Raw genomic sequence first — 14,700 nt, 5'->3', positions numbered from 1 at the left:
CTCACCTAAAAAGCCTCAAAAGTACATAATGTTGTCCAACAGCTGCTATACTTGTCAAACTGTAGTTAGTCTTTTGATCTGTTGTCACTCTATGTGGGCGAAGTAATAAACAGGGTCAGAAGGCTGTACGAGTTCTGATATTGCAGAATATTGCACAGCTATATAGTAAAAGTTTATCAAATTCATAAATAAACCACTCTATATTTACAGTAACCGCAAAATTTCACAATAAGAAAGAAACGAAAAAAGAAAGAAAATTATATATATATATATATATATATATATATATATATATATATATATATATATATATATATATATATATATATATATATATATAGTGTAAGTCAGAATTATTAGCCCATAATTATTAGAATAAAAACATTTTAAGGACAAAACTATTAGCCCCTTTAAGCTATATTTTTTCCTGATAGTTAGCAGACCAAACCATCATTATACAATAACTTGCCTAATTATCCTAACCTGTATAGTTACCCTAATTAATATAGTTATGGCCTTAAATGTAATTTTAATCTGTAAAGAAGTGTCTTGAAAATTATCTAGTAAAATATTATTTACTGTCATCATGACAAATAGAAAAGAAATCAGTTATTAGAAATGAGTTAATAAAACTATCATGTTCAGAAATGTGTTAAAATAATCAAATCTTCGTTAAACAGAAATTGAGGAAAAAATAAACAGGGGTGCTAATAAATCAGGGGGGCTAATAATTGAATATATATATATATATATATATATATATATATATATATATATATATATATATATATATATATATATATATATTCGTTGTTGAATACATATTAATAGAAAACATGCATATTGGAGTAAACTGTCCCTTTCAAGACTCTAAAACTTATTCCTGTGTTCTTTGCTGTTTTTTTTTCTTTGTTTTCTTCTCTTATCTCCTACACCCCATGAAAAAGTCACAGACACTGCTGATCACAGAAAAGCAATTTCTCCTTGTTTTTTCTTTAATTTCCCTATAAACTATGTTTCTAAGCATGTGTTTCATTGTGTGATTGAAGCAGGAGAACGAGAGGATGGTTCGTGACTGCAGCTTTGTGGATTTTCATGGAGATAAAGACCCCCTGTGGTGCTCACTGTACCATGAGCCAATGCTGCGATTCTCATCTGGACCCACAGTGCCAACACATTACATGACAGCAGGATGGCCGTTGACAGGGGAATTGGGGAAGAGGGTGTAGATTAGGACTCGGGGCAGGGAGGGTGCAGACGATGGCCTTCAGCCAGTCGTGGGTGAATTTGACGCCTGGGTGAGTTCTCCAAATTCCCTTCTTCTTCTGCCTTCACGCACACTTCCTCGCGTGAAGGGAGAAGAAGGGCAGTGGCTGGGAAGAATCACCTTTCACCGCATGTTGATCTATAGCCCAGTGGACACAAAGACAAACAAGCTTGAAGTGATGGGGGTGGAGCGTTGACTACTATTGTTCTTTGAGAGAGAAAAAATAAGAACACTTTTTTATATATATATATATATATGGCTGTCTTGAAGTTATTATTTCAGCTCATGATTCATTTATTAGATATAGTATACATTACACTAGGAATGTGGCGATATTTTTCGACCGATACCGATAACTATTTCAAGACTGGTAAATGACATTTTTTCTCATTTTTCTGTATGATTGGAAAAACAAAAGGCAAACAAATAAAGGGAAAAACTGATCATATTTTAAAAGCATAAGATTTTTGAAAAGTTTGAACTGATCTTGACTTTCTATGGCCAACTTTCGTTTACCTAAATAAAATCTACTGCCTGATAAATAAAATAAATTCATAAAACTAAAGTTTCTGAAAACTAAAATAACTAAAAACTATACTATAACTATAACTAAAATCCAAATAGCTTAAAAAAGTTGACCTATTTTTTTTTTTTACGATAACAGTAACATAAAAAACAGCATTTAGCAATCAATATGGATCCAGATAAATTGTGCATCCCTACAGTACATTACACTTATATTCTGATATTGCCTCATTTCCCAAATTAAAGGGATAGTTCATATAAGAATGAAACATTTCGATCAATTTTCTCACCCGCAGGTCATTCAAGGTACAGTGCTCAGCAAATATAAGTAAACCCCTCAAAAATCTATCTTTTAAATTCAAATTTTTGTAGGAAGCTTTTAGAGATGGCAAAAGTACACACATCCTTTACTCAAGTAGAAGTACAGATGCTCATGTTTAAAACAACTCTGTTAAAAGTTGAAGTACTACTTTTGTACTCAAGTAAAAGTAAAGAAGTACAGCCTGAAATATTTATTTAAATAGAAAGTACCCATTACTGCATGTTTTATTTTCACTAGATAGGTAAATATCTGGTTTCCCCCATGTATCATCATCCTGACTCAAACTCACAACTTTAATCATGTAGTTTTGCGGCTGTTGGATCAAAAACAACAGCTGCCATTCATGTTCATACACTCTAAAAATAATTCTGTAGGTCTGTATATCTTTATAAATAATCTCTTACATTTTACACTGAATTCTCTCCTAAATATAATGATTTTTTTATTTTATATTTGAATTTTTTATTTGAATATATTACAAAAGTATTTTTCTTTTGCTAAAATTAATACCTATCATATCTGACTACAAATCAGCCTTGCCTTTATCACAGTAATCTTCATAAACTACCCTACGTACAGTGCGTGAAAGTCTTCGTTGAAATGCCACACACTGCACCACGCAATGACAATGATCTATAGCATATGAAGAAATAATTTAGATCGTGCCACCGAACACATGAAAACGAAAGTAACGAGCCTGATTTAAAAATGTACGGAGTAGAAATATTTATGTAAAAATGTAAGAAGTAAAAGTAAAAAGTAAGTAAAGTACTGACACCAGAAAAATATCTACTTAGTAAAGTATTTGTACTTTGTTACTTCCCATCTTCCCATAAAATAGTATTTTAATAAATATATCTGCTTAATAAATCCATTTTGTTTGAATGCACCAAAATACATTGCCTATATTCACTGATAAATGTATAAAAATAATAATTTTCAAAATAGAGTGTACTCAATTATGCTGAGCATTGTAGGTGACACAGTTTGTTGATGGATATTGTTTGATATTGTGTCACCGGCCATCACACTTTCGTCACCTAAAGCAACTATATTACAATCATTCTCCGTTCACTCAAGAATGCATAATGTGCCAAGATCTGCTTGGCCAAGCTGTAGATAAGATAACAATAATCACTTCACAAGACCACAATGTGTCATTAAGAGCTATGGCTATTGATTTGGACTCATTTATATGTGTTTATTGTTATTCTAAGAAACCTATAACCATTCACTTCCATTATTTAAAGCACCAAAGAATCACAGAGAATACAATACACAAAAAAATAATAGAAATATAAAATAATTCTTTAATGTTCTGAAGAAAAATGTCACCTAAACTACCGGTCAAAAGTTTGGGGTCAGTTTGATTTTTAAATGTTTTAGAATAAGCTGCTCCTGCTCACCAAAGCTGCATTTATTTAATAAAAATACAGTAAACATTTTAAAAATTACACTCTAAAATTACACTCTAAAATAACTGTTTAAAAGTAGTTTATTTCAGAGATTTTAAACATGAATTTTCAGCTTCATTACTCCAGTCTTCAGAGTCTACTCCTGTCAGATCCTTCAGAAATCACTCAAATTTTTATTATTATTATTTCTTTATTATTAATATTATTGTTAATAATGGTAATAGTTATACAAGCAATAATGTCAGTAGTAAAATTTTATTTGAAACTACATAAAATATGAAAGTAGCTATTTAATTTTTTTTAATATATTTAACAATTAAACACAGTTTTTTTTTTTTTTTACATTTCATTAATGCCACCTTGATGAACAGAAAAATTATCTTTAAAAAAAATGAAGAAAAAAAAACTGAGCCCAAACTTTTGACTGGTAATGTACAACTTGAATGACCTGTAGGTGAGTAAATTAACAGGGAATTTAGATTTTTGGGAGAACTATCCCTTTAATATCTATTTCAATATTAATTAATATTTATTAATATTTATTAATAAGACAGGTTCTGTTGTGTGGTGTGTGTTATCTACTATCGAAGGGATAACAAAAGATAGAATGATTGACAAACTTAGTCAATATGATGAATCACGATTGAATCATGATAGTCAATATGATGAATCTTCTTTTTGAAAAAGTTTGAGTGAGCTCTTTTAACTCAAGATTAATTCAGCCAGTGTTATAGGGAATGATACAGGAAATATTTTTTACCATCTACAATTAGATAAACAATGTCGTATTAGATGATTTATGCAGACTTTTAATTAAATGAACAAGTGTTTACATTGGTGCGTTATTTAATGAGGTTTTAATAGTATTTATTGAATGGTGAGCTCTGCTGTGATGTAATTTTTTTCTTTGGGATTTTGAAAGTCTTGACTAACTAACTAACTAACTAACTAACTAACTAACTAACTAGTTCTTATTAACCATGGGCCAGAATATCCTTTAAAAAAATACCCTATACAATATAAATCAAAATGTTAGAGACACCATTTCTCATATTATCAAATTATTTGCTATAGTATAATTAGAAATAACTATAAAAAAGATAAATATGCTAGTACAAATCTATCTCAGATGACTCTGATAGAAAGGTACATGATGTAATTAATTACAATCAAGCAAAAATAATTTAGACAACTGTTAGAAGAGTTTATTTACACAACTGTCAGCACTTTGTTGTTCATCTTTATCCTCAATGACAGGCTGTAGTCTCTGCTGTCAGTCAGATTCATGCAAACTTGAGCTTTTTTTCCAGACTCTTTCTGCAGCAGCTCCTTCACTTTCTGTTACCTTTTATTGGATCCTGTTGTCTGTACGAATCCTTTTGTGGTATATGTCAAAGTTGACTTCATACTGCAATCAACACTTATTAACTATAGTGTCCTAGTAAAACTATTAAATATTATATCTGGTGTCTGAATAATTTTTTTGTTTGATTGTATATAAACATAAACTATATTATTATTATTATTATTATTATTATTATTAGAAGTAATATTGAATTGTAGGGTATTTTTTATTCATTCCGGTGCCATCTTTGGCCATTGTTAATCTCAGACTCTGATGAACATGCACTTGTCAGACTCTTTGGGAAATATGAAGGAATGCAGACAGGGAAATAAGTATTGAACTTGTCACCATTTTTCTCAGAAAACATAGTTCTAACAGTCCTGTTGACTTAACATTTTTATTAGATGTTGGTAACAGAAAAACACACACAAGTTTAGCTTTGCACTTTTTTTGCATGGTACATTAATATCCACATAAACCTGATTTAAGTCCACAAACCGGGATTGAAGCGTCTTCTTTTATAATTGTGACACTATGCGGCTGTGGCGATGAATTACGTAGCGATTTTACTGTCGTTATTACAAACATGCACTGTTTTAAAAATGTTTTAACTCATTCTTGATCACATTTGATGATGATGGATGATCACAGTGAGCTGTCTTATTGATATGATTATACTGTGGAGACATGTTAATACGTGCCTGTCAATCAATATGGTGGCCAACATCATGTTGTGGCGGGCCCCGAAATGGGAGGGATTCGGATCTTATTTTAACGTCAGGAAATTTTTAAAAAGAGACTTTTTGTGTTTCTATCTCTCCAATATAACTGTGGTCACACTACCTACTCATAGTTCTGTCCAAACAGCTTACAAAAGATTATTTTCATCATAGGTGCCCTTTAAACCACACTCCATATACTGCAGTTCCTGATACTGTAAATGCATACTTGCGTTTCACACTAGATGAGTGTTTATTTTTGACCCACTCTAAAATGTCCTGCACGGGCAGGTGAAGGGTACACAGTGGAAGGAGCTAAAGATACTATCATGCCATTGAACAAGCAACACGTGCCACCATTATCCCCTCATGTCTCTCAAGGTTAAAAAAAATGTGGCTGTTTTTTGTCTGATTCATTATTTAGAGAGCAGCAGAGCTAAAGAGAGGCACCATAGTGAGACACAGTAGGATCTCCATCATTTCTCTTGTCTCAGTCTCCACATGCCACGCTAGCATCAAAAATGAATAGAAGAAAAGGCTGAAAATCCTAAAACAGGAGGATGTGGATTAAAGCCGAGCAGGAGAAATAACAGGAAGCAAAGTAGGTGTTTCTGCTAGTAAAATGTCAGGTGCACTTTACAATTTTTGGTGACGTCTGAGATGAAATATGATTCGTGTGAAAAACATTTTTTTTTTTATGAGGCATATAAAAATAGCTAAATTAATTGTTCATAGCCCAAGGATAAAAGCTTGAAGGCATTTGTAACCTTTTCACCCTGTGAGTGGCACGCCATGAATTTAAGCTGCAGAACGCACTACCATAAGGCGTTGATTTAATTAGGATCCCTCCCCATGTAAAGCTGTTGCAAATCTGAGGGTGTGTATATGCGATTAAAAATTCCTTTTTCAGAGGCATTTTACCTGTATAAGGTCGTTTTTTTTTTTTTTTTTTTTTTTTTTTTGTGTTGTCTTTTATGTTAAATTCAAACTACAAAAAAAAGGAATAGTTCACCCAGAAATGTAAATGACTCACTATTCACTAGTGGTTCCAAACCTTCATGTGTTTCCTTTTGCTTTTGAACACAAAGACAAATACCATGGAAGTCAAGGGGTTCTGCTTTCCAAGACTTATTCCAAATTACTTTGTTTCTGTTGAACAGAACAAAGAAACTCAAACAGGTTTGTGACGAGTGAAGGTTGAGTAAACAATGAGAGAATTTTGTTTTTTATTTTTATTGATTTTAGATGAATATGGCCATGATAAATAAAAAAAAAATTAATTAATAACTCAACTGGAATAACTACAGCAGTCGTCCCCGTCAACTTCATATGAAGTAAGAGCTCGCGATGACATGATGTTGTGTAAAAGTGTTGCTGTCCCATTTTTTTATTAAATTTGAAGCCCTTTTCCTGCACACTCTGATTCAAGGGGAAAGGGTAGGGGTAAACAATAGGATTGGGATTGGGCCTATGTTTTAGTTCCTTCGTGGAATTAGTGAGTAACCATATTCAAACAGTGCATCTGGAAAGTATTTATAGCTCTTCACTTTTTCCACATTTTTTATGTTACAGCCTTATTCCAAAATGGATTAAATTCATTTATTTCCTCAAAATTCTAAACGCAAAACCCCATATTGACAATATGAAAAAAGATTTTTTTAAACCGTCGCAAATTTGAAATTTGCAAAAGCTTGAAAGATGACATGTACATGAGTATTCACAGCCTTTGATGTGAAGCTGTAAATTGAGCATAGGTACATTCTGTTTCTACTGATCATTCTTAAAATGTTTGAGCAATTAATTGGAGTTCACTTGTGGTAAATTCGGTTGACTGGACATGATTTGAAAAGGCACACACCTGTCTATATAAGGTTCCAGGGTTGACAGTGCATGTCAAAGTACAAACCAAGCATGAAGACAAAGGAATTGTCTGTAGACCTTCGAAACATTGTTTCGAGGCACAAGACTGAGGCAGGTTACTGAAAAATTTCTGCTGCTCTGAAAGTTACTCCATTATCCATAAGTGGAAGATGTTTGGAACCACCAGGACTCTTACTAGAGCTGGCCGGCCATCTAAGCTAAGTGATTGGGGGAGAAGGGCCTTAGTCAGTGAGATGATCAATAACCTCATGGTCACTCTGTCTGAGCTCCAGCGTTCTTTTGTGGAGAGAGGAGAACCTTGCAGAAGGACAACCATCTCTGCAGCAATCCACTAATCCACCAACCTGTATGGTAGAGTGGCCAGACAGTAGCCACTTCCTGCCCGAAATTTGCCACAAGCCATCTGAAGGACTCTCAGACCATAAGAAATACATTTCTATGATCTGATGAGACTAAAATTGAACTCTTTGGAGTGAATGCCAGGTGTTACATTTGGAGAAAACCAGGCACCGCTCATCACCAGGCTAATACCATCCTTAAAGTGAAGCATGGTGGTGACAGCATAATGCTGTGGGGATGTTTTTCAGCGGCAGGAACTGGATGACTAGTCAGGAGGATAGAGGGAAAGATGAATGCAGCCTTGTAAAGAGACATCCTGCTTTAGAGTGCTGACTTCTTGCCGATTCATCTTCCAGCAGCACAATGACTCAAAGCACACCACCAAAATATCAATGGAGTGGCTTCACAACAACTCGATAAATGTCCTTGAGTGGCCCAGCCAGAGCCCAGACCTAAATCCTATTGAACATCTCTGGAGAGATCTGAAAACGGCTGTACACCATTGCTTCCCATCCAACCTGATAGAGCTTGATAGGTACGGCAAAGAGGAATGGGCAAAAATTTCCAAAGACAGATGTGCCAAGATTGTGGCATTATATTCAAAAAGACTTGAGGCTGTAACTGCTGCCAAAGATGCATCAGCAAAGTACTGAGCAAAGGCTGTGAATATTTTTGTACATGTGGTCTTTCAGGTTTTTTATTTTATTTTATTTTTTATAAATTTGCAGCAATTAAAAAAATAAATAAATAAACATTTTTACATTGTCATTATGGGGTATTGAGAGTAAAATTTTGAGGAAATAAATTAATGTAATGCATTTTGGGAAAAGACTTTAACATAAAAAATGTGGAAAAAGTGAAGCGGTAAGAATATTTTCCGAAGGCACTGTAAACATATAAATAAAATTTGATATACATGGTAGACAATCTGATTTTTAATCTACAACGCAGCTCTTGAAGCTCGCATCTGATTGGCTTAATGTTCAAGTGATATATGAGAGGTCCACACACAAAAATCCCGGGCAATTTACAAGTGAAAGAAGATTTGCACATTTGCAGTCACGGTGAACTTTTAATTTTTAAAAATTGAAAACATTTTGTACACTGTTATACGTTTGTAAAATATGTTTTGCATTTGTGAAACATATTTTATGAATGTGTATTTTTATTTTGTGGACGTGAATTTAGTTTCATGCATAAGAATTGGGCTACAAATATTTATATTGTGTTTTTTTTGCCTGAATTATTTGTGGGATTTTTGTAGCTGCAGACAAAGGCACCTGATATATTAGACAGAATGAACGCTGATCTTCTCATATCTCCAGCCAGATGCCCCAGAGCACAACGGATCACAAAGGATCAAACTTCCCTCTCTATCACGCAGAGATGTACAGTGTGTGCAATTATTACAGAGCACAATAGAAACAAAACAAGAGAACCTATGCAATTACATCTGCACAGCAGGGGTGCAAAATCTGTGAAATTAATGTTATTTACTTGCTGTATTTCCTGGGGTAGGGGGTACGAGGGGATGCGTATCTCCATTTCTTCTTCATCAGCTGTTTCACAAGAGATCTCCTCTGAAGGACAAAAGAATAAAAACACTGAATTTGCTGACAAAGACACTATGAAAAAAAATGATACTATTTATTAACACATTAGTTTACTACTGTAAAGCATTTTTAAAAATGCAAGTCATGAAATAAAATTAAAATGTGAGATTAAAATGGAAAAAATGGGCTATAAAAAGTCTTAAACTTTTAAAGATATTTTAAGACTTTTCAGAGACCAAGTAAAGAAAATGTAATAAACAATTTGAAGATAACACAATACATCAATATGTCAAAATTTTTTTGAGAACACAAATTGAGTCCTGCAACTAAAGCAACACTTTGTGCCCATCTCCATTAGTTTTCATTTATTTCCCAAAACAATACATGCAGCTGAAACCAGAAGTTTACATACACTGCATAAAAAGGCACATAACCATTAAAAAAGTCAGATGTTAATGTGACTAAACTTTTTCTCTTTTAGGTAAGTTAGGATTATCAATTTTGTTTTTGTTATGCTTAATAGCAAAATAATGAGAGAGATATTTTTTGAGAAATTGTTATAACTTTTCTTGAAAGTCAAGTTTACATGCAATAAGATTATTATGCCTTTGAAAAAGCTCAGATGATGGTGTCAAGGTTTTAATAGTTTCTATTTGGCTAATTGACAACATTTGAGTTAATTAGAGACACAACTGTAGAATAGTATTTAAGGAAAACCTCAAACAAAATATGCTAAATTACACTGGGAAAAAATATATATAATTTTGGAGACATGTCTGGTGGTCTGATGGAACTAAGATTGAACTGTTTGGCCATAATGACCAGTGTTCCATTTCAAGGACAAAGGGGAAAGCTTATAAGCTTAGAAACGCCATACCAACTGTGAAGTATGGGGCAACAGCATCATGTTGTGAGGCTGTTTTGCTGCAGGAGGGACTGGTCAACTTCACAGCATAGATGGCATCATGAAGAAAGAACATTGTGTTGAAATACTGAAGCAACATCTCAAGACATCAGCCAGGGAATTAAAACTTGGCCACAAATGGGTCTTCCAAACAGACCATGACCCTAAGCATACTGACAAATTAGTTAAAATGTGCTTTAAAGACAACAGAGTAAATGTTTTGGAATGGCCATCACAAAGCCCTGATCTTAATCCTATAGAAATTTTGTGGGCAGAGTTGAAAAAGCTTGTGCGAGCAAGACAGCCTACAAATCTGACTCAGTTACACCAATTCTGTCAGGAGGAATGGGCCAAAATTCCTTTAAATTATTGTGAGAAGCCTGTGCAAGGATACCCAAAACATTTGACCAAAGTTATACAATTTAAAAGCAAAGCTAAAAATACCAAGGAAATGCATGTGAACTTCTGACTGTCTAGAAATCAATAAAAAATTCTAAAAAAAAAAAATGTATCTTGCACTTAGCAAATGTAAATGATTTCGGTACTCCTAATGGACCTAAAATAGTAAACGTTTAGTATGATTTACCATCAGACGTTTTAAAAAAAAATGGTTATGTTCTTTTTTTGGAGTTATGTAAACTTCTGGTTTCAACTGTACATCTTGATTTGAATTCTTTCTTTGCACTGAATGTAACATTTAATCTAATTTATATACATATTTCACCAGAAAAAATGCTGTCTTTAACACTGTTAAACTCTATCATTATTACTCATCTTACACTATCTCCTCTCTTTAAAATTCACAACTAAGTTATTTTATACTGTAGTAAGTCATTAACTAAAAGTTTATATATATATATATATATATATGTATGTATGTATGTATATATATATTGATTCATTCGATATAATAATCCAGGGTGAATGAATGAATGAACTGCCAACTTGTCCAGCACATGTTTTATGCAGCGTATTCCATTCCAGCTGCAACCCATCCTGGGGAACATTCATACACACTCGTTCACACACATACACTATGGACAATTTAGTCTACCCAATTCACCTGTACCACATGTCTCGGACAGTGGGGTAAACCGGAGCACCCGGAGGAAACCCGCGCAAACACGGGGAGAACATACAAACTCCACATAGAAATGCCAACTGATCCAGCTGACTCATCTTGCTGTGAGGTGACAGCACTACCAACTGCGCCACCGCGTCACCCTATATATATATATATATATATATATATATATATATATATATATATATATATATATATATATATATATATTAAGTCAGAATTATTAGCCCAGTTTATTTTTCTCCCCAATTTTTGTTTAACGAAGAAAAGATTTTTTAACACATTTCTAAACTAAATAGTTTTACTTAATAGTTTTAATAACTAATTTCTAATTGATTTATATTTTTCAAGACACTTTTGTAGAGCTTATTGTTACATTTAAAGTTATTGTATAACAGTGGTTTGTTCCGCAGACTATCGTAAAATTATGTAGTTTAAATTGGGCTAATGATTTTGACCTTAAAATGTGTTTTAAAAAATTAAAAACTGCTTTTATTCTAACCAAAATAAAACAAATAAGACTTTATCCAGAAGAAACAAATATATTATAAGCAATATTGTAAAAAAATGTAGGCTACTTGCTCTGTTAAACATCATTAAGAAAGAGATTTTAGATAGATAGATAGATAGATAGATAGATAGATAGATAGATAGATAGATAGATAGATAGATAGATAGATAGATAGATAGATAGATAGATAGATAGATAGATAGATAACAGTTGATAGATAGATAGATAGATAGATAGATAGATAGATAGATAGATAGATAGATAGATAGATAGATAGATAGAGATAGATAGATAGATAGATAGATAGATAGATAGATAGCATATTTTATTAGTAATTTAACTCTATAACAAGTATTATTTAACTTTAGTCCCTCATTCCACCTGACTGAAACAACTTAGAAATCGTATTAAAAAGTTTTCTTGGTAAAGTATTCATCCTTACCCAGTTAGCAAAGTAGCAACACTGATACACGCTAGCTGCACTGCACCTTGTTTTGGTGACATTTCGGTATCTTTTATAATTTAGTTGAAATCATATTCAAAAACTAATCACCTACCCATTATGTCCATCTGCAACGGAAACTGCTAAATACGAGTCGTTTTTGTAAGATCGTGTGAAAAGCACGCTTTAAAAGTGAAACTCCAGCGTTGTGTAGTCACCATAACGACTACGCATGGTTTACGCAAACAGCGTAGAGCTCAGCTGAGGAGGACGCTCTTGAACTGCTCGGTCATTCAGAGCGCATGAGATGGATTCTTTTCCTAACCCCACGCATTTACAGAACTGTGTTTATTTAAGGATTGTTCTTAGATATAGTCGTGTTCGTGCTTCGCCTGCATGACTGTGCAGGTCAATGAACTCTGCGTGGCGTCTGATCGTGACTCGTGTGTAAAAATGCAGATTAGCTCGACTGCTCTGTGTGCGTTCGTGAGGGCTGAGCTGCGTTTAACGTTACAGCTGAAAAGCAAGGATGTGTGTGTGATAAAACTGATACGAGTGGGCTTTGAGGGGATTTTTTCGAGAAAATCCTCGAAACCCCGACCTTATTTGTCTCGCTGCGATAAATCCTGGGAGACACGCAAAGTCCAGGCTATCAGGATTTACTATCGAGCTCTGTCTGCTCGTAATGATCATCTTTAGGTTTTATTCAGTAAGGATTGAATAGCAGTGATGCAATTACCACAGTACATCATATGAGAATTATAAAATGAAATATAATCAGTATTAGTATTATGATTATTAAAAGAAACGGTACGGTATAGGTTGGAGCCTATATCTGTTGATTGTTTGTTGTGTTGATCCAATAAAGAGCAACCACTGTTTAATGGCAGTGCGCCCAGGGGGAATGGAAGCTTGCGTTTATAGAGTTCATCCAGGCACGCTATGTGTATGGGGAAGTGTGTAATGTAAATAGAAGCTTGCCGAAAGGACAAGTCACTGAATGAGTGTGTTTGCGTGCGTGAGGATGTGACTGAGAGTGTGCGTGCGAACCCTTCTGCGCTCTGTGGCGTAAATTGCGTCTGCGTGACAGTGCGGAAGGAATAGGTGGAGTCTAGACAAACGAAAAGACACCCAGGTTTATTTATCTGCAAAATACATAATAATGAAGCATTCACAAGTTGGTGGTTCATTCCGCTGTGGCGACCCCTGATTAATAAAGGGACTAAGCTGAAAAGAAAATGAATGAATGTATCATAGCTCCCTTGAGAAATTTTTTTTTCTATTGGCTGCAGAAAAAAAAAAAAAAAAAAAAAATATATATATATATATATATATATATATATATATATATATATATATATATATATATATATATATATATATAAATGTGTGTGTGGATTTCTTAAGGGGCCTAATGAGAACCAGAATGTTTTATGCAACAGATGCCCTCCCAGCTGCAACCCAACTCTGGGAAACACCCACACACTGACAAAATACATTTAGAATTTATTCATTCATTTTCTTTTTAGCTTAGTCACTTTATTCATCAGGGGTTGCCACAGTAGAATGAACCGCTAACTTATCCAGCATTTTTACATCCAGTTTTATGCAGCGGATGCCCTTCCAGCCGCAACCCAACACTGGGAAACACCCATACACTCTTGCATTTACACACAAACACTACAGCCAATTTAGCTTATTCATTTCACCTATACCGCATGTCTTTGGACTGTGAGGGAAACCGTAGCACCTGGAGGAAACCCACACAAACATGAGGAGAACATGCAAACTCCACACTGAAATGCCAGCTCACCAATGTCAGGACTAGAAGCAGCAACCTTCTTGCTGTGAGGCGATCATGCCACTGCACAACCATGAACCCTATATTTTTTATATTTATAATATAAAACATATAAATAGCTTACATTTGGAAAATAATAATTTCACAAGAGAACTATGTGTGTGGTACAAAATGCTAATTTTGCCATGTTTAACCAGCTAAATGCTGAAGGTGGTCCAACCTTATGATGTCCAATCATGTTGTTTATTTTTTTTTTCTTAGTTGAAAGAATTGTTAGTGTGAGATAGATAGATAGATAGATAGATAGATAGATAGATAGATAGATAGATAGATAGATAGATAGATAGATAGATAGATAGATAGATAGATAGATAGATAGATAGATAGATAGATAGATAGATAGATAGATATACTTTGTTTGACAGAGAAGTGAAATAATATGCTTACAGCAAAATATTATTTGAATTATATAAAATTATTTCTATGCACTTGTTTCTTGTCTAAAATAGCATGCTTCAATTCTAACAATAAATCTAAATAAAAATATGTTCCACACGTGTGTGCTATTAACATGCTGTTTTGTTGTTTACTC

General features: G+C 33.7%; 1 protein-coding gene across 2 annotated transcripts in view; it reads right to left on the bottom strand.

The window, feature by feature from the left end:
- Nucleotides 1–12,519, bottom strand: part of lekr1 (Leucine-, glutamate- and lysine-rich protein 1) — a 268,183-nt gene extending 255,664 nt beyond the window's left edge. For both annotated transcript variants that reach the window (XM_073929990.1, XM_073929991.1), the window contains exons 1-2: nt 12,423–12,519; nt 9,311–9,393 (exon numbers count right to left, since the gene is read on the bottom strand). In XM_073929990.1, the coding sequence (XP_073786091.1) occupies nt 9,311–9,393; nt 12,423–12,435 (96 nt within the window). In that variant the 5' untranslated portion in view covers nt 12,436–12,519. The remainder of the gene's footprint in view (nt 1–9,310; nt 9,394–12,422) is intronic.
- Between the last annotated feature and the right edge of the window lie 2,181 nt (nt 12,520–14,700).

The sequence above is a fragment of the Danio rerio genome, chromosome 18 (genome assembly GCF_049306965.1).
Source record: "Danio rerio strain Tuebingen ecotype United States chromosome 18, GRCz12tu, whole genome shotgun sequence".
Taxonomy (NCBI): Eukaryota; Metazoa; Chordata; class Actinopteri; order Cypriniformes; family Danionidae; genus Danio; species Danio rerio.
Note: the sequence above shows the minus strand (reverse complement) of the source record. Positions and strands in the feature narration are given on the sequence as shown.